General features: G+C 42.0%; 1 protein-coding gene across 3 annotated transcripts in view; it reads right to left on the bottom strand.

Annotated features, from left to right (window-relative positions):
- Positions 1-795: 795 nt before the first annotated feature.
- Positions 796-20765, bottom strand: part of PHF21B (PHD finger protein 21B) — a 185152-nt gene continuing 165182 nt past the window's right edge. For all 3 annotated transcript variants that reach the window (XM_077469366.1, XM_077469368.1, XM_077469367.1), the window contains 4 exons: positions 17340-17498; positions 12812-12884; positions 10081-10184; positions 796-6717 (listed from right to left, as the gene is read on the bottom strand). In XM_077469366.1, the coding sequence (XP_077325492.1) occupies positions 6484-6717; positions 10081-10184; positions 12812-12884; positions 17340-17498 (570 nt within the window). In that variant the 3' untranslated portion in view covers positions 796-6483. The remainder of the gene's footprint in view (positions 6718-10080; positions 10185-12811; positions 12885-17339; positions 17499-20765) is intronic.

Raw genomic sequence — 20765 nt, 5'->3', positions numbered from 1 at the left:
ATAGCAGTGGCAAAAGCGAATCTGGCAGGCTGATTATACTTAAAGCGGTTGTAAACCCGCTGAATTTTTTTTCCTTTCTCACCTGCAAAGGAAAAGGCATAATGAGCTAGTATGCACCGCATACTAGCTCATTATGAAATACCTTAGAACGAGGCTCCGACATCTGGCCCGATTCACGCCGAGGGAGCTGACATGTTCCCTCGGCGTTTCTTCCACACATGCGCACGGGAGATTTCTTCTCGGCAGGGTCCTGTGTCTGCTGGGCTTCCAGCCGGGAATCCCCTGTGTGCATGCGCCGCTGCAGTCAGCGGCGCTTTGCGAGGGGAATATCTCCTAAACCATACAGGTTTAGGAGATTTTTTTTTACCTACAGGCAAGCCTTATTATAAGCTTTCCTGTAGGTAAAAGTCAAAAAATTACTTTACAACCACTTTAAATTGATTGTTTGATCAACTTGGTACATTCAGCCTGACCATTAATGATTTGAACCATCTATGGCTGGCCTTAGAGGTTTCAGGAAAGAAATTTGCACTCATTTGAACTGTGTACGGCTGGCCTTAATCTCACTTACACCTCAGCACAATTTGTAGTACAGCAATAGGCAGTTAACAAAGCAGATTTTCTTTTCCTGGCTAGTAATCAGCTTGGGTTTGGTGCAAACCAAAGTCATTGCTGGGCCAAACAGCTGTGGGCAGGAGCTTGATGAAACACGTTCAAAAAAGCTAAATAAAATCTTTGAAAAACAACATCAATTTAACATACTACCATTAATACATCTCAATACTGACAAGGAAATTGTCAATCAAGTTTTAATGCATCATAGATAAGTAAAACTACATTGGCATATTTAGGACAAACACTTTTTTTTTCTATGCACACTAAATGGACTGTCCCCTTAAAGTAAAACAAAATAAATAAGACTACTTTTAACAGTCCAATACATTTCTTCATATATTCCCCTTACATTTTCTAGCTGCACATTTTAAATTTTATTCAAGAATAAAATAACTTAAAAAAAAACTTTTTAACCTAAAAAACTACATTGCAAGCCATTATCTGAATGCATAATTGGTGTAAAATAACCAATGTATAACAACTGTGTTTATTTTATCTTTATGTCAAGTCTGTTTTTTTATTTGTTCATCAGTAAAAGAATATAAAAATCTTGGTCAACCCATTGTTAAGTGTATTAAAATAGATTTGTATAGTACTGCACAGTTTCTCCCGGAGTTGTGAAAATGGTGGCGGGGGCCCCGTTATTAGTGACTGACCACCAAAGTCCCATTTCATAAGACATTCACAACTGTGTGATATGCGGATGTGTGACTGAGCTGCTCTGTGCGGCCGTATTGTCATGTTAAATTTTCCTCTCAATATGAGATCAGAGTGATACTTTCACAAGCAGGCTGTTTTTGAAGCATATATGTTAGCGTCAAGTACTACAACAGTAGAAAAAATAAACGTACAAGTGGAACATGCTGCTGGGATGATTGAGGAAACCTCAGGTACAAATGTACATACCATTCCACCCAAAACTGACATTTGAATTATGGATGGACACTGCTATAACTTATTATTTACTGACTTCTTAAATCTATGGGGGACTGTACAACAGGGATATTGCCGTTTTATTTTCTTGTTTTTTATGACCAAGGAGGCTCACTTCTCCAGCTGTACGTTAGTAGCATAAAATTAAATGAATACAGGGAAAGGTCTTGAATTAAAATTCAGTTTTTTTGGTGCTGGACTGATTGAGAGATTTAAGAAGTCAGTGGGGGAATCTTACCTGCAACTTCCCACACAGAATATTAGCTTTGAGTGAACTGATACTTCATAACTGCTCCGTTAAAAAAAAAAAACAAAAAAAAATAAAGAAAAGAATTTCTAACACTGATTAAACTGAGTTCACTGGGCAGCCAAAGCCTTAAATGAGTGTTCAACTTTAATCCCAAAGTTATATGAGATACCCTTTCTTATAGGAACACTAAGAAGTCCCTCCCTTCCTTCTCTGATCTTTTGTTTTTTGCTGCATAAGGAGCAGTGCCACAGCAGGTGAGTGGCAGTAGGTCTGGCCAAATATACCGTCACTCAGGGCAAATCTACATTTAAATGAATGGCCAAATGTTTATGTTGGGTTGTGAGAAGGGAGCACTCTGCTGTATGACTGGGGGTTTGAAGTTTTAAAGCACAAGTTCCCCTTACCTTAAACTGTAAAACTCCTTAAAGAAGAATCTAAAATATCCCCCCCCCCCAAAAAGAGTTTTGTCTTTACATACACTTTATCCATGGGTGCTCAACCTGTGGCTTTCCAGCTGTTGCGGAACTACAAGGCCAATGAGGCATTGCAAGTCTGACAGTTACAAGCATGATTCCCGAAGGCTAAAGCATGATGGAACTTGTAGTTTCGCAACAGCGGGAGGGCCACAGGTTGAGCACCCATACTTTAAAGGATGCTCATGGTTTGTTCCCTGTGAGGACTCGCACAGCACCATCATAACTAAAAGGACATACAGAAAATAAATTTTACCTGCAGTGGCATTGCTGATAAACACCAAGATCATATCACTGAGAAAGAAACTAGGAATGGGAAATAAGATTTATTCTCTGTTGTTACATTGGAGGCCTTAGATACACTTATTTTCTGAAAGCGGAGAGCTCCTTTAAAAAGTATCCAATCCATCGCTTTTAAAATGCCCTATTCATCAACCAGACAAGTGATTACACTTATAATGTTGGCAATAGTTGTGCTGGAGCTGCCAAAAAGCTGGATAAATAGTTGCCTGTACAGCAGGTCTGCAGTGTCCATTTAAAAAATCCCTCTGACATATCTCTATTCCATATCATTCTTCCTTGTAAACTCTTAGAGTAGAGAGCTTAGAGTAGACTTTTGGGTACTCCTGTGTCTTTAGCCTCATAGCTGTATATCTCCAGTGCCAGGTCTAAGGCATTATTGTCTGACTGTTAAGCACTATTTTCCTGGCTAGAGAAGAAGTTTTACCCAAGGGCCTGCAGTGTAATGATCCCTTGTGCCCTTCCTCTGCCAGATATCGCTTAAAGCAAGGATTTCTCAAGAAGGGGGTTGATGAAATCCTTGGGTTCCCCCAAGGGTTTCTAGTGGATACCTTTCCACTGAAAATTAATGAAAAGGACCCTTTTCACTGACCACTAGTGTATGAACACACTACAATTTTCACTGACTTTGTAACTTTTACAGCCATTACTATTGTTTGGTTCCATTTGTAATGATTTTTTACAAAATAAATGTCATTTAAAGTGTTGACAAATGATCTATTCTGTGTTTTAAAAACTCAATGTATGTCACAATGTTTATTCTATTTTATAAAAATGTTCTAAAGCTACTGATCACTCTGTTGTACTGTGAGTTGTAGATGTAATAGATTTTAGCAGGGGTTTCTAATAGTTGAGAAAGGCAGATTTAAAGTGGACCTGAACTTAAAAGGTGAAGATTAAATATCTTAGCCCTTGTACACACGGTCGGACATTCCGACAACCAAATCCATCGGATTTTGTCAGACAGATTTTGTCCGAAACTGTTGCATACACACAGTCGGACAAAGTTGTCAGAAAATCCGATCGTACTTAAGGTGATGACGTTATTTCGTTAGGACGGGACTACGTTCAGGCTAGTAGCCAATAGCTTTGGTCTAGGAATTTGATCTGAGCATGCGTGGCACTTTGTCTGATCGGAATTCTCTACACATGATCGGACAAAGTCCGATCGGATCATGTTGTCGGAAAATTTTATAGCCCAGCTGGAAAACTTGGTCCGTCGGATACTCCGATGGAAACAGTCTGATGGAGCCCACACACTGTCGGATTATCTGATAACACGGTCCTATCGGACATTGTCCATCGGAATGTCCGACCGCGTGTACAAGGGCTTAGAGTAGACTTTTGGGTACTCCTGTGTCTTTAGCCTCATAGCTGTATATCTCCAGTGCCAGGTCTAAGGCATTATTGTCTGACTGTTAAGCACTATTTTCCTGGCTAGAGAAGAAGTTTTACCCAAGGGCCTGCAGTGTAATGATCTCCCTTGCTTCTGCTTCATTCACTCTGTGGATCTGTGTTTGCTAAACCTCTCTTCCTGTTGTTTAAAGGAGAAGTACAGCCAAAGTTTGTTTGGCTGTACTTCTGTGGGTCACAGGAGTGCAGTTTGTTCTGCATTCCTATGCCCCTTTTTCAGCAAACAGCGGGATCCACCCACAACCCTGCCCCGCTGCGAGGCTGAGCCAGCCGTTCCCACCCCTCCATAGCCCAACGCTCCAGTGAAGGGGGGGGGGGGTTGAGCAGAGAGCCAGTGACTGACAGTGCTTAGGGAGCTCTGAGAAATGAGTGATCAGCCGTGTTTGATCGCCCTGTTCTCAGTTTTAGAGCTCGCCGGGGACAGATGCAGCCTCGATCGAATTCTGCATCCACCTAAAAAGGTATGATTAAAAAAAAAAAAAAAAAAAACTTCTCTTTTATATGTTCATCCAAGAATAATCAGCTATGGCATGAGGAAGCAAACCCCTGCCCCTACCAAGATGGCTGCCTCCACATAGTGACAGTGCAGAACATGGCATACTAAGTCAGTAGCAAGGAGATGATCAGCCTATTGACAAGTGAGCCTAAAGACAAAACGTTTGCCTAGTCCTCTGGGCTACGTTTGCCTTTTTTATGGGCACATATTTCACAGTCCTTTTTAAAGTGCAGACAGGCTTAGCGATAATTCATGTACCGAGGAGGAAATACTTCTGCTAGATAACATAAGAGAGGCTAAAAGTAAGAATGATGCAGAGCAGTTATAAGGAGGAATGTATTGAAACGGACACCACAGGCTCAGCTCGTCCCTGAACATCAGCTCAGGTGGTTCTGAGAAATCAGTTTTGGCAAGTAAATTACAATGTCAACACCTCAACCAGGCTTACTGATGAATAAGTATTTCAAAAGTGACAAATTATCCTTCAGTACAGCATAGATTAAATCTGTAGGTGTAAAAATAAATGGTCTCAACAAAATACATTTCTAAAAGGTGCAGATTAATTTAGATTCTTGACTTCAATAAGCAATTTTCCTGCCGATCAAGAAAACAGGAAATGCATGTTGCAATTAAAGGTGATCCGTTGTCTAGTGACCCACTGACAATCCTGTGGCCTAATGAGGTGCTAGGCTTGGCTGACAACTGTTGCATCAGGAAGACTAGCTAATGAATATACAGCAAATGGATCGCTTTAGAAGCTGTACCTTTAAAAATAATGTGACCGACTCCCCTGCCCTCACAATCCCCCTTCTGTAATAATCAAAAACTAAAAAACAAAACAAAAAAAACTATAATTCAAAACAAAATGCTATATCAGATATGTAAAACTCCACTAGAGGCAGTTTTTCTTTAAATCTCCTGTACCATAAAGCAGATTCTTCTGCAGCTTAAAATAAAAACGCATATTGTTCCATTCACATTACATATTTTACAATAAAAATGCAGTACAAAAAAGGTTAAGGTTTTTTTTGGCATATTGTCTGTGCTGGCAAAAGAAAGAAAAAAAAAAGAGAAATAAAAATATCTGTTTAAAAAATAAAAAAGAGCAAAAAATTCTTCTTTACCAAAATGTAAAATAAGTCGCTCTAGCAAAGTTACTCACTTTGTCTTATATCTTTCAAAGAAGGAAATGAAAGAACAAAAAGCTGCATGACAGACATCGATAACAAAATAAGTATAAAGAACCTTAATGAAGTTAAGGAATTGTACAGTCATTTTTTGATAAATAGTCGAGCGTATACACAAGCATCGGCATGAAAATACTTCGATATCCCACTAGAAACGCTAAGTTTATACAGTTTTCTCTTAATATATCAGCTGTATTAATACTGGAAAAAAATCATATCTTTTTTGTTTGAAGGCTCGGAGTAGTTCCTAACATTACCCCTTATTTGTTTTAAAAAAGAAGCCCCTTAGACAATGAACCTGAATACATGTGGCAATTTTCACGTCAAAGGGCTATTTGGAGTCCGAAAGAAAAACTACTCTTAATTTTTCCATTATCTATCCACAACCCCCAAATACAGTCCTGAAGCCCCATTTGTACTAACTACCATATTTCAGTCTTCTGACATAAGACCAAAAAGCTGAACTGATTTAAGCAAGACCCAACTTTCCCCATGCCTCTTGCTTTAGTTTGGCCCTTTTTTCGCTTAGTTTTTCTTTTCTGCTTTTTTTCATTATAACAATCCATAAGTAATTAAGGCCAAAAAAAGTAAAATGAAGAAACTCATAAGCACTGAAGGTGTTGGCATGTAGCGTAGCACGCCTTGGTCTCTTCGCTATTGCCGTTGTCACAACCCACGTTAATGTGTTTGCGAGTTCTTTTGATGAGCGTGTACTTGTAGAGTACAAAATGACAGGCAGTCCTTTCATTTTTTTGTTATTCTCGTGTATTCCTTCTTGGCAAAATTTGCTTAAAGTTATTGTTCCATCTGGCTGTGTCAGTTGTTGGTCTGAGGCTGCTGCAGGCCTTTGTGTAAAGCAGGGGTGGCGGCGGAGGGTTTGATCCAGGGGACAGTTAGCAAGGATGAGGAGGAGGAGGTGGTCGTGGTTGTCATGGTAACCTGAAGCATCTGTTCGTTTTGTATCAGTCTAATGAGACTTTTGAGGCGTTCCAGTGATGACTGAGTTCCTCTCTGCTGTGCCAGCAAGCTATTCTTCAGCTCTAAGCATTTCTGTGACAGGGAGAGAATACAATATGTTGCTTATTGTTAAAAACGTGATAAGAAAACTCAGTTTATGAATGAATAATCGCAGATTGGACTGGTATGTGATAACTGAATGTGCAGTGCTCTGTATTCAGGAAATTTGGTACTGTCGACACTGGTCTGAATAAGCGTTTACATTTTCAATGTACACCCCAGTCAAGCGTGAAACTTTTGCATGGATAATAAATCAAAGGTTGCCATGTGGCAGATATTTCAAACTTGGTAGTCATACTGCTGACTAAATTCCTATAATTACAGATATCCTAATCTACCGAATAGCCTGTGATGATGGAAGCACACACAGGAAATATATGCAAACTCCATGTTGCTTTTAGGACTGTTAGTTTGTCGGAACATATACCATATTTATCGGCGTATAACACGCACTTTTTTCCCCTTAAAAGCAGGGGAAAATCGTGGGTACGTGTTTTACGCCGATCCCCCGAAATTCTGAGCCTCTGGGCGGCTTTCAGCTGCCTTCGGCTCTTCAAGGCGACTTTCAGCCGCCTTCGGCTCTTCTTGGCAGCTTTCGGCCGCCTTCGGCTGTTCTCGGCGGCTTTCGGCTGCCTTCGGCCATTCTCGGAAGCTTTCGGCCGCCTTCGGCTCTTCTCGGCGGCCATAAGCTTCCGGCCGCCTTCGGCTCTTCTCGGCGGCCGAAAGCTTCAGAGAACGGCCGAAAGCTGCCTGAGAAAAGCCGGCGGCATTTTTTAAAAATAAAATAGACACGGCTGCAATGGGGGACAAGACTGCATAAGGCTGCAATGGGGGACAAGACTGCATAAGGCTGCAATGGGGGACAAGACTGCACTGGTGGACAAGGCTGCATAAGGCTGCACTGGTGGACAAGGCTGCATAAGGCTGCAATGGTGGACAAGGCTGCAATGGGGGACAAGACTGCACTGATGGACAAGGCTGCATAAGGCTGCAATGGTGGACAAGGCTGCATAAGGTTGCAATGGTGGACAAGGCTGCATAAGGCTGCAATGGTGGACAAGGCTGCATAAGGCTGCAATGGTGGACAAGGCTGCATAAGGCTGCAATGGTGGACAAGGCTGCAATGGTGGACAAGGCTGCAGATGACACTGATGGGCATATAAATGTAAGTTTTTTTTTTCCCTTAAACTTCCCTCCTGAAAGTTTTTTTCCTTAAAATTCCCTCCTAAACTTGGGGTGCATGTTATACGCCGGCGCGTGTTATACGCCGATAAATACGGTAGCTCGGAAACAAGAGTGCTAACTGCTCCAAAGTACCATAACCTATGATTAGCATGATTCCTTAATGGGAATGTACAGTGTTCTGCACATACTATATTTTACTTGAAGAAACACCAGTGTCATTTAAAGTGTAAAACACAATATTGTAAAAGGTCTACCTTTGATTATTACTATTATTATACAGGATTTATATAGCACCAACAGTTTGCACAGCACTTGACAACATGAGGGCAATCAGTACAGTAACAATACAATTCAATACAGGAAGAATCAGAGGACCCTGCTCGTTAGAGCTTACAATCTAAAAGGGAGGGTCAAGGTTATTACAAAAAGGTAATGACTATGCGGGTTGAGCTGATGGCAAAAATAAAAGTACAGTTATTAAGCGGGGGCAGTGGAGACTTCTCTAATGGGAGGGTTTTTTAGGGATCGCCAAAAAGTGGACAGAGTAGGAGATAGTCGGACAGATTGGGGTAAGGAGTTCCAGAGGATTGGAGAGGCTCGAGAGAAGCCCTGGAGGCAAATTTTTATTTGTTAGGTGAGCGGAAGCCAGTGGAGGATCAGCAGAGGGGGTGGCAGACACAAGACAGTTGGTTAGGTGGAGGAGTCTGGCAGTATTCATGATGGACTTAAGGGGGAATAGCCTATGCAAAGGTAAGCCAATGAGGAGGCAGTTGCAGTAGTCTAGGCCAAGAGATAACCAGGGAGTGAATTAGGAGCTTTGTGGTGTCATTGATTAGGAAGGGGCGTGTATTGGAGATGATGGAGATTGAGGTGGCAAGCTTTGAAAAGTAATTGGATTTGATTGGATGTGGGACTGAAAGGAGAGTTCAGAGTCGAGGATAACACCTAGCATCCTGGCATGCGGGGATGGGTTGATGGTTGTGCCACTGATTTTGACTGAGAAGTCAGGGGAAGGAAATATTATGAGCTCAGTTTTGTACAGGTTGAATTTGAGGAAGTGGTGTGACATCCAGACTGATATGTCTGTTTAGTAAATTAGTGATTCATGAGGGAGACTGATGGAGTGAGCTGAGAGGTAGAGGGATAGATGTGGGTGTCATTAGCGTAGAAATGGTACTAAAAGCCATAGAAGGCTGACCCAGAGGGGAGGTGTAGATGGAACATAGGAGAGGTCCAAGAACAGAAACTTGAGGGACCACAATGGATAAAGGAAGAGGAGTGGAGGAGGCAGAACTGTAAGTGACACTGAAGGTGTGGTGGGATAGGTAGTATGACCCAAGAAGAGTACAGTCAAAGAGAGGAAAGGCATTGAATTTTTGAGGAGGAAGGGGTAGTCAAGTGTATCAAAGGCAGCAGAGGTCCAAGAGTAGGAGCACAGAGTAGTGACTATTGGTTTTAGCTATTTTGTGAGTTTTAGGAGAGTAGTTTAAAAGTTTAAAGGGGTTGTAAACAGTGTTGTTTCACCTTAGTGCATCCTATGCAAAGTGTTACTAAACCCAGGAGCCTGCATTCAATATATCTGGTCTTCCACAGTACACAGAACATGAAAATTTAATTATTTTAGTAAATATAAACTACTAAATACCTTTTATCATCAGCAGTATATAGCATATAGTCCTAAAACTTCTATCAGTGTCTGCCCGAGCACTGGTTAAAGCATCTACGAGGAGTTTTCATTCTCTTCTGACTGACCTATGAGGCTGCATAACCCCTGACCCTCTGTCTGTTACCAAAAAAGTGTCCCCAGTGGAAAACTCCCTCTCATGTTCTGTTGCAGTTAAAATAAAATTTTGGATTTCCCATCATTTTTGTACCAGTGACAATAGACAAAAGAGCAGATAGAGAGGGTAAATCTTCCCAAGGGGTAGAAAAAAAACTTTGGGCTTTGGAAATATTTAAACTGCCTTTCTCCCAAAGTTTCCTTGTGTGTGTGTATAACTATCACTGGGTGTGTGTGCGATGCATAACATTTTAAGCTCTTTTTGGTCTTTTTGTTGTCTGGCGCAGATGAAAAGGGTTTATGGTTTTCTTGTAGAGTGCAGTGGAATAATTGTCACTACTACTGTATATAAATGTGTAAAATAAATATAAAATAAACTACAATAAGGTTAGAGGATTCAATCAAAATTTCCAAGTTATTGAAAACATTACCTTTATAGCTTCTCTCAGAAGTCTCTCTTGATCTTCTAGCTGTCTCTGTTCATTCTTTAACTCATTGCCTTTCTTCAATAACTTTCTTTTTTCCTCTTCTTTCACTGGAAAAAAAACACAGAGGGTCAGCTGCCTACCACAAATACAGTTTAACTGTGCTGTAAAGGAGATTTGCAGGAGATTAGCAATAGATGAAAAAAGGCAAACAAAGGAGCAGGAGTATATAGGCGATTGCGGCAAATTTTAGACACATATGTCCGAGTGGCATCATGAAAAAGCTGTGTACATAATAGAAACCTTGGGTTTTCTGTTAGTTCCGATGCATGGACACTATATGGGCAAAAGTTTGTGGACAACCAACCATCACATTTACTCTGTGACCAAAAGTTTCTAGACACCCCTCCAAATGTTGTTTTTAGTGAAGGGTACTGTTAATGCTACAGAACAGGGGCATAACTATAGGGGGTGCAGCAGTCGCGACCGCAACTGGGCCCTGTGATGCAGGGGGCCCATGCAGCCCCCTCTACATATGGCCGGCAGCAGCATAGGCAGCTAGGGGTACCAGTGCACCATGCACATGGGCGGCTGGAGATGGAGGATGACTAGCAGAGCTCCATGCTCGAGTATCGTACTGGCTGCTCTTTAGTTGTGCATTCCCCGCGTGACCTGTGTCCTCGGCCGGCTACTCAGAGTATCCCTCTCCTGCTCCATGCATTGCCGCTCAGTGCGATGTCTGTTCTCCCCAGCAAGAGTACTGCCCCCCCCTGAGTCCGGCCCACACTGCACTGCATACTTCTCCCGGGTAAACAAACTTTAAGCACACAGATGCAGTGCAGCCCTATGAGAGCCGGCTCTCCGGAGGACACTGCAGGCTTGTCTGCCAGCCCCCCTCCTCCCCTGTCATACACAGATGATGAAAGGCCTTTCTGGAAGATATGCTGATCGCTTGTCCAGCACACTGGATGGAGCCAAGGCCAACATGGATGAGTGCATGGCCTACAGCTTGGTCATGGTGAGTGAGAGGACCCCATCCCCCACACACCATTACATACCCCCTCCATCTCCCCCTGGGGACAGGGACCCCCCACCTCCCTGGGGCAGTAACTTCATCTGCCCTGGAGAAAAGGACCTCATCTCTTCTGGGGACAGGGACCCCATCCTGCCTAGGGACAGTCCCCCAATGGGGCACCTAAAAATTGAAAAAAAAAAAAAAAAAAAATACTACTGATACCAGTGGTGGAACTACAGGGCTCACAAAGGTCATACCTGTGACCACGCCCTGGAGTTCTACCTTCAGACTTGGAGGGAAGGGCCCTGGCTGGGGTTCAGGGGGGCCCATCATGGTTTCTTGCATCGGGGTCATGAAGGTTCTAGTTACGCCACTGCTACAGAATACAAAGACCATTTAAACAACTGTGCATTTTCAACAGTTTGTTGTTCTAGTCAGCGCCATAAAATTATGATTTGATCAGTTCAGTGTGGAGGAACTTGAGTTGCCTTAACTTGCTGCAGATTCTAACACAAATTGTAAAAAGCCTCTGTGTGCAGTGAAATCAGAGTAAGCAATTTTAGTACAGGAGAGGAGCCTGTACAACTGTTGCACAATGGAAAGGAGTTATAAAGTTAGAAGCCTTCTGTGTGCAGCAGCTGCCCCAGCACCCCCAATACTTACCACAGCCCCATCTCTGTCCAGCAATGTCCACAAGTTTCTCAGCCGCTCGGGGCTCTCCCTCCTGATTGGCTGAGACACAGCAGCAGCGCCACTGGCTCCCACTGCTGTCAAAGTCAGTCAGCCAATCGGGAGAGGAGGCGGGCCGCAGCTCAGTGTCTGAATGGACACAGGGAGCTGTGACTCGGCTCAGGGGCCCCCATAGCAAGCTGCTTGCTGTGGGGGCACTCGACAGGACGGAGGGGCCAGGAGCACAGAAGATGGACCCAAGAAGAGGAGGATCTGGGCTGCTCTGTGCAAATCCACTGCACAGAGGAGGCAAGTATAACATGTTTGTTAATTTTATAAAAATAAAAAAAACAGACTTTACAATCACGTGAAGTTAAGGATGAAATTCAGTTCTAAGCAAACTTGAGCTAGATTAAGCCTGGTACACACGGGGTTCGAATATTGGCTGGTATCAAGGGGTTCAACAGAGATCGGCCTACATTCGGGCTGCGTGTACACCAGCCGAGTGGGCTTCTGTCGAGTGAGCTTACTAGAAAACCAGCATCCGATCAGCGCTGACCAGTGTGTTCTGGTCGGGGGGGGATTTACAGTCCCCTGTCAGAACACAATAGCTCAGCAGGGAGATTGCTGTACTAATATGGGATAGTTAGGGCTCCTTCCGAGCTCCTCAATTGTGTTTTGCTTCTGCCTGCTGGGTTGAATGAAAAAAATTAAAATATGAAAACCTGGTTTGTGTACCAGGCATTAAGTGTTGGGGACCGGTTTTTATTGTTCTACTAAGCACGTGTACAAAATCTGAGGGGCCACTATGTTAGACTTATGGTGCCATAGTTAGGTAGTACAGGTGACTTAGCGACTACGATAATGCAGTTTATTATGGTAAACTTCATGTTTTATACCAGAGATCTGAGCTCAATGCCACACAAGCACTAACCTTACAAGTGTATCCCTTTCACAGTCACCAGTAAATGTATCAAAGTTAAAGGCAGCTTATAACACAGCTTCTCTCACACCATGCTGCATCACTATCAGTCATAATAGTAAGGACCATACCTGATTTATGTGTTACATAGGACTGGACGATAGCAACAGCTCCACTCCATGGCACTGTCTCCTTCTTTAATACCTAAGGGTCGTCAAGGAAAGACCAGAGTAAAAATTAGACATATTATTTCAAAACAAGCAGAAAAAAAAAAAAAAAAAAAGGAGCAGAAGTGCATTTGCAAAAAAATAGAACTCTATTTAAATGTCACAAAAAAAAAATCACACACTGCAATAACTGAAAAAAAAAAAAAAAAAAAAAAGCTTGTAAATGTTTTTAGGATACGTGTGTTAAACTTTGACATCATTAGTGCAGTAAGTATTTAAAATCATGGACACAGCTAAAAAGTATATATATATATCATACTATAGTTTGCGCTGATTTAAATTTGAAATTATCATTCTGGTACAAAGCATTGCATAAATTAAAGGATGTTTTTTTTTACAGTTTACCTTTTTTAAGACAGTAAAAAAAACAAAACAAATAGAAACTAAAAAAAAAAAGAAAAGAAAAAAGGCGAGATGTTAATGCTTAGAAATATTGAAATAATAAAAAAAAAGAAATAATAGCGAAGAGAAGATGTTTATTAGGGCTGATTAGGATAACTTAAAGTGATTGTAAAGTCTTGTTTAAAAAAACAAAAAAAACAAACATGTTATACTTACCTCCTCTGTACAGGTTTTGCACAGAGCAGTCTGGATCCTCCTCTTCTCGGGTCCCTCTTTGCTGCTCCTGGCCCCTCCCTCCTATTGAGTGCCCCCACAGTCAACAGCTTCCTATGGGGGCATTGGAACTGAGTCACTGCTCCGTGCGTCCATTCAGACACAGAGCCCTAACCAGGCCCGCCCCCTATTTCCCCGGACTGGCTGACTGATTGACAGGCGCCGGAGCCAATGGCACTGCTGCTGTGTCTCAGCCAATCAGGAGGAGTGTTACGGACAGCTTAGATGTTTGTGGTGATCGCTGAAGAGAGATGGGGCTCAGGTAAGTAATTAGGGGGTCCTGGGGGGGGGGGGTGCTGCTACACACAAAAGGTTTTGTATCTTAATACATAAAATGTATTAAGATAAAAAAAAAAGCTTCTTCTCCTGCTCCTTTAGCAGTTAATAAGGTGTTATTTTGGGATGATATAAAAAAAAAAAAAAACACTTATTTCCCATGTCAGGTTGTTTTATCTGACAAGATATGCAGGTGGTAGCTCATCCCTTTGGGTCAATTCACACTATGTGCGGTGACAGACATTTTACCACAGGGACACACAGGAAAAATGGTTTTCTATGTGTCCCATTGACTGCAATACAGTCTAATGCTGCGATAATATGCTGACATGATGCATTTTATAGCAGCGCATCGAACCACACTGTAATGTCAGGCAGCACAGCACGCCGTCCGACATTGCAGTGAGTGACATGTAAGTTTTGTACACTACAAATAAAGCTTGTACAAAACAAACAAAAAAAAAGGGAGCAGTGCAACGCGTTGACTCCCAACATCACACTGCTCCCTAACGCAGAGCGGCCAGAGCGATGACCGCTCTGATTGCACTGCAATTTCCCGGCTTGCATAGTGTGGATTCACCCTTTAATCTGCAGATGAATGCAACAGAGTAGACAGTAAGAATGTTACTTTGTATTTCTCTGTCTGGTGTTTGAAAATGCACCTACAGCTGGTGTATTTACAGATCAACTTTCGACCGTTCTGTGAAGGGAGGAAGCAGCAGTGGAGAAGAAAAACAGGGCATAATACTGATGCCCAACGCATTATTTTTTTTTTTCTGCGTACAGAATGCCCAGAGTCCACAACTGGTTAAAGCGCTTTTGAACAGTGATACCGGGTTTACATCAACAAGAAGGATTTAACAGTCTGAAGGCCCAATATACCACAAAACATCTATATGTTTAATTCTACAAGTGTGTTTCATTATGTGAGGGCTTGGTTTAACTTTTCCTGAAATGTACCTTTCCCTCCATGAAGCCAGTAGTGATACACAATGAACCCTTCAAGGATATATATTAATCATCCATGTCACTCTGTATTATGCCTAAAGCAGCTCCTTGTGACCATCTTCTGCATACTTAGCACTAGGTGGCCATAGCTAACCGATTGTGAGTGTTCTATGATTCCCACAAATCCACTGAAGTGCTGCTACTTATGGTCAGAGAAAAAAAATTACTGCTTTGTACCATTTTAGCCAACAAGACCATCTGAATAATGGAGTGGGAGCATCTGTTTGTCTGGCTCTGGTCTATGAAGGTATTTGGTACTGGAGTCTGAGCGTTAGTTGCTCTTCCGCTGTGAGTAAGGGAGATAAAAGTGATTTATTATAACAACAACCTAGGTATTTAAATCTCTAAAACAGCTCCTATGAACTTCTTGTCTGATTATTCTATTGAAACCTCTTGCAGAAAAGCAACTTTAATGGGGAATAAATATGACAAAGAGGCTCCACTGAGAAATGCATCAGTGAGTACCTGAACCTGGATCTATACAAACTGGTCTTAAAAAAAAAAAAAAAAGCACACTCATTTAGTACACATTTTGTACGGGAGTTTAGGAGCTTTTAAGAGAACTTAGGAGCACTCAGCATTTTTTTCTGCCAATAAACCCCTCTCAAAAACGCAAACAAGAAGGGTTTTATTTTTCTGCCTCTAATTACTAAGCTTACAATATGGCTCTAAGTGTCCTAATGTGCATGGACACTTAGGATAACACTGAGCTGCTTCTCCTGTACAGGCAAAACACAAAACTCCTGTAGAAGCGGGTTATTTTAAGCCAGTGTGCATGGACCCTCAAGACACTGTTACCTGTCTGTTTCGATGAGCCCTTGCTGCAGACTTTTTGTTGTGAATTTCTACAAAGTTATAATATTGCAGTTTAATCACTGGGGAGAGGAAACTGAAGAAATGCCTCCTCCTGCCTGCAGCATACTGATGACATCATCCCAGCTTATTCAAAAACACTGGCCTGGAGCCCAAGGGTAAGCAGTATAAAAATGTAAACTTCTTTTTACTGCTGAATATTAAAATTTACTTCATGCTATTGTATATTTTGACATACGATTAAGTTACTGAGGCAAACTTGTACTGTAAGGTCCACCTTTACCATGATTTAAAGCGGTTCTGCACCTAAAAAAAAATATATTAAAAGCCAGCAGCTACTAATATTGCAGCTGCTGACTTTTAATAAAATCACACTTACCTGTCCCAGGGTCCAGCGATGTCGGCGGCAGATGACGAGCGATCGCTCATCTCGCTGCTGCCCCCGCCGCCATCCTCTGTCAGGGAATCGGGAAGTGAAGCATTACAGCTTCACTGCCCGGTTCCCTACTGCGCATGCGCGAGTCGCGCTGCGCATCTCTTATGGTCCCCCGCTGTGTCTCTGAGAACTGTGTGTTTCCCAGAACACAACGGGGGGGCGGGGCGTCTGAGGGGGTCTGCGGCGGTCTGCCCGGAAGTGGGTGCAGATACCTGGATTATCCAGGTAACTGCACCCCCCTCCCCCCTGAAAGGTGCCGATTGTGGCACCGAAGGGGGAGAGGGATCAGATTAGCGGAACTTCCCCTTTAGGGTGAAGAACCGCTTTAACTAATTCCCAATAACAGTGTGTAGCCCGAGTCATTGGAAATTCTAATGCCGCATACACACGATCGCAATTCCGGCCAGAAAAAGGCCGATGAGAGCTTTTCATCGGAAAATGCGACCGTGTGTATGCTCCATCGGAATTTAGCTGTTCGAATTTCTACCAGCCAAAAATTGATAGCATGTTCCCAATTTTCCAGACGGAAAAACTATCTATCGGAAATTCCGATCGTGTGTATGCAATTCCGACATGCAAAAAATCACAAATGCTCAGATTCAACTACGAGACGGAAGCTATTGGCTACTGGCTATTGAACTTCCTTTTTCTAGTCCCGTCGTACGTGTTGTACGTCACCGCGTTCTAAACGATCGGAATTTGGTGTGACCGTGTGTAGGCAAGACAGCTTGAGCGGAATTCCGTCGGGAAAACCATCAGAGCTTTTTCCGACGAGAATTCCAATCGTGTGTACGCGGCATTAGAGTTCCAAGGTCCAGGAACCTCTATTAGCATCCAACATCAAGCACAAAAAATGTACTGTTGCTGCATATTGTAACTCAGGGGTTTGTTCAGGTAGGCTTGTAAGTTACTGAAATTACCTTTTTAAAGCTGAATTTTAGACACATAAACTTGCATTTAAAAATATTCCTCAATAGTCACAAATCTCTTTTGTGTATACCAAATGCCTTTACAAACCCAGATATTATTGCATACTGGACCAGTCACCCTGCACAAGCACACAGTGCAGCAGTTACCGGCCTTTATTACAGGAAGCTCCTGCACAGAGGTCAATTTTCACACTGGCTTATGGTACAGATCTGGAAGAAATACACAAAGCACACCAAGATTCAAGTAAGAATACACATGCTTCTTGTACCAAGCCAATGTTTGCTTATCCGAAATTTCAGCTTTGAATAAAGTGAAACTACAGTTAACAGCAGAGTTTGGTTCGCTGCTTCTCACCTTTTGCTGGCACTTAGGACACATCCAGACCCCCTTGGGTGCTATTTTCACAGGTGAGTCTAAGCAGTCTAGATGGTAAGCTCTTGGGCAGGTTCCACAGGGCTGCAAGTTATTGCCACGTTTGCATGCTGAGCAGTGTTCATCGTGAATGATCTCATCCTATCAACAAATAACAAAAAGAAAAAAGAATTATCACACAGATGTTGGATTCTTTGGTAATATAAGAAAGTGATCATCAAACTAACGCTTAAAATTACATATTTCAAAACTGAATGTTTTGACAGCACTCGTTGCCAATAAATGTGACAAATTAAATTGCAAACTGTAAAAACAATTACATAAATTAAAAAGTGCCAACTGGGATTTGACAGCACTTGAAAATATAAATGAAATAGTTTTGGGGTAAAGGCACCTTGTACAGAACAATAAAAGCTTATTTACTAAGGCGACCTGAAACCTGCAGTAACCCACAGCAAACACTCAAAAGAAATGCCACTGTTGTATGTTGAATTCTCACTGCTTGGTATAGGTAACCAGATAGTTCAATCATTTAAGCGGTAATAAAAAGTGTTGTTTAAATAACTTGCTAATGGCTAAAAAAAATAAATAAAAAATAATAATAATTTAACTCCCCTGACCATGAAATGGCGACCACGGAAAAAAGGCACGCTCACAATCCCTGTGATGGAGCAGTCATTAGATTACAGGCAAAAAGCACAAAGACCAAAAAGCACAGAGCCAATGAGAGAACTCTGTGCCTTGTGGTCACTGTGATTGCATCAAAGAGGCCACAAAAGAAAACAAGGCCCTCCTTTTCTGCCAAGTATATCCACTGGATGCTCTGGAACAACCAGCTCCACCAACAGACAACCAGAGGAAATCAGGGAGAGAATCAGTGCTGGAAAGAGAGTCCAGCAACCAGGCTTGTTTTTGGGAGAGGCGGTAGTTTTGGGTGCATCAGCATTTTTAATAAATGATGCAGTAAACAGCATCCTTTAGCTTACCCCAGGTTCACACTTGTGCAGCTCTGCATTTTTATGGGCTGCTGTGCCTCCTGAAAAGCGCAGGAAAAAAGTTGCTGTTCCATTTTTGAAAACACTTCCCGCATGAAAACTACAAGTCCAGTGCAGTTCTCAGTACGGGAAGCCGCACTGCCATTTCCAATGCGTGGGGATGCCAATAGGATTAATGCCACCCTCTCGCATTTCCTGAATGGCAGCACATTTTCCTGTGCAGGTGGTTGCAGCTGCGGAAACAGGTGCGGTCCAGCAGCAATCGCTGCAGAGGGGTGAACCTAGCCTGAATGCATACTAATTGCTTGTTGTGGGTTGTCGGACTGGGGTGGCTGGCAGAATTATGCCCCATCTGATTCCCTTTCAAGCAATAAGCCTAAGGCTTCATGTACACTGCTGCTGGTAAGTGGATGTTTAACCTCCCTGGCGGTATGATTCAGTCCGGTTTTAGGTGCTGAAAGCGGTACAATTATTTTGCATGGAAATCTGGCGTTTTATTTTGTAGTCCTGTAATTCTTAGGAATAACTCTCTTAAATCTGTTCAAACCAGAGTCTAGCAGACATCCCGGGTATGATAAAGTTTATAATATAATCAAGAATAATAAAAATGATTCAATAATGTAATCAAATCCAAAAACACTGAAAAAGGGACACTTTTTGGTTGCTATGGACAATCTCCAAATTCCAGGCAGAAAAAACAGTATTTATAATATAAAAGTGCATGCAGGGCACGGCACAGGCCACTAGGGACAAAGGGGGTGTGTATTTTTTAATACAGCACTGTAATCTGTAAGATTACAGTGCTGTGTGTGTTTTGCGTATTTTTACTTTTTTGAATTTGCCGCCGTTCTCCGCTCCCGTGCGCCGTAACGTCGCAGGGAACGGAGCTCGGCGGCATTCGGCACTGTGAATCGAGCGGAGGACAGCTCAATCACACAGCGCGGGGGACATCGCTGGATCCAGGGGACAAGGTAAGTAAGTCTCCCTGTGTCCTCCCTGCATCCAGCGAAGCGATCCCGAGTCTGGCTCGGGGTTACCGCTTCTATCAGTAAATTCCTAACCCGAGCCAGACTCGGGATTACCGCTAGGGGGGTTAAGAGCAGTTGGGCGTTTTTTCAGCTGCTCCTGAACTCTCCTCTATGTTATGTTAGCAGTACATGTACGCATGGTCGTTTATAGTCGTTTCTAGGCAGTTGAGTTTAGAAGCATTTTTTTGGAAAGCAAAAAAAAAAAATGCATTCAGGAAGGATGTTCAGACGTATTTGAAATGCCAAATGCGGTAACTCGTACTTAGCTGCATTTCGTTCAATAAATGCAAAACGCAGCTAAACTAACGTTTTTAAACGTTGTTTACTATCTGTCAAATTAAATTGTTTGAGGTTTTAAAATGTCCCGTGTACATTAAGCCTAAAATGTATCTGGCATCCACTTCCATATGTTCATTCAAACGTATGAAAACATCACTAAGCCCTAATATGAAAGGGGAGGGGGCGTTTGTCCCTAACAGCACTAGTTGCTGTATGGTCATTTATGAACAACTGAAGCACTTTTGGACTCTTCTAACCATTGGTCTGGCACTTGTGTTTGCACATACCACAAGTCTAAAGTTGAAACAACTAATTGATTAATTGACAACTAATCGATTATGAAATTAACCGATCACTATTTTCATAATCGATTAATCGGCCAGTAACATAATGGTGTTAGAGAAACTAAAATTAGCCCTTTATAGTACAAAAAGAGCAAATAATCGCTACTGTAAGGGGTTAATTTTTTTTTTACTGTGCAACAGTGAAAGTAATATTTTCAGTTTGCTGTTTTTTTGTACTATAAAGGGCTAATTTTTTAACCTCATTATATGTTACTAAACAACTTAGGCCTTGTTCACACCTATGTGTTTTTTGGTGCTTTTCTTCAGCTACTGCGTATTTGGAAAGAGTCAATGACTTTTTTCAATGCAAAACTGTGTATTTTTGTTTCAATATACTTCAATGGAGAAGCTGCAGAAAAGCATGTAGTGCGTTTTTGCAGCAATTTGTGTTTTTTGATCTGCCCAACAAATTGTCCAAAATAAAGCCATAAAAAAATGCAAAAACGCAAATTGCAGCAAAATCACGTGCACAAAAATCAAAATGCACAGCATGCTGGCCAGACGGATCAATTTTCAGCCGAGAATATTCATACGAAAAATCTTTTTGTACATTCGCTGAATGAAAGAACGTTGTTTGAAATTTTCACTTGTTTTTAACATTCGGTTTTAAAATGAATGTCATTTCTGAACGAAAACCACATACACGGTCTGAAAATTCTTTTCACCAAGAAGTTTTCTATTATTTCTAAATTTTCCTGTCACTGTGGTTGGAAACGAACAATCGGTCTGATCCCACTTACGATTAGAAAATCGAACGAACGT

The sequence above is a fragment of the Lithobates pipiens genome, unplaced genomic scaffold (assembly GCF_037356315.1).
Source record: "Lithobates pipiens isolate NorthernLeopardFrog02 unplaced genomic scaffold, aLitPip1_a1.2 Scaffold_8, whole genome shotgun sequence".
Lineage (NCBI taxonomy): Eukaryota > Metazoa > Chordata > Amphibia > Anura > Ranidae > Lithobates > Lithobates pipiens.
The sequence above is the reverse complement of the archived record's forward strand: the minus strand, read 5'-3'. Positions and strand labels throughout refer to the sequence as shown.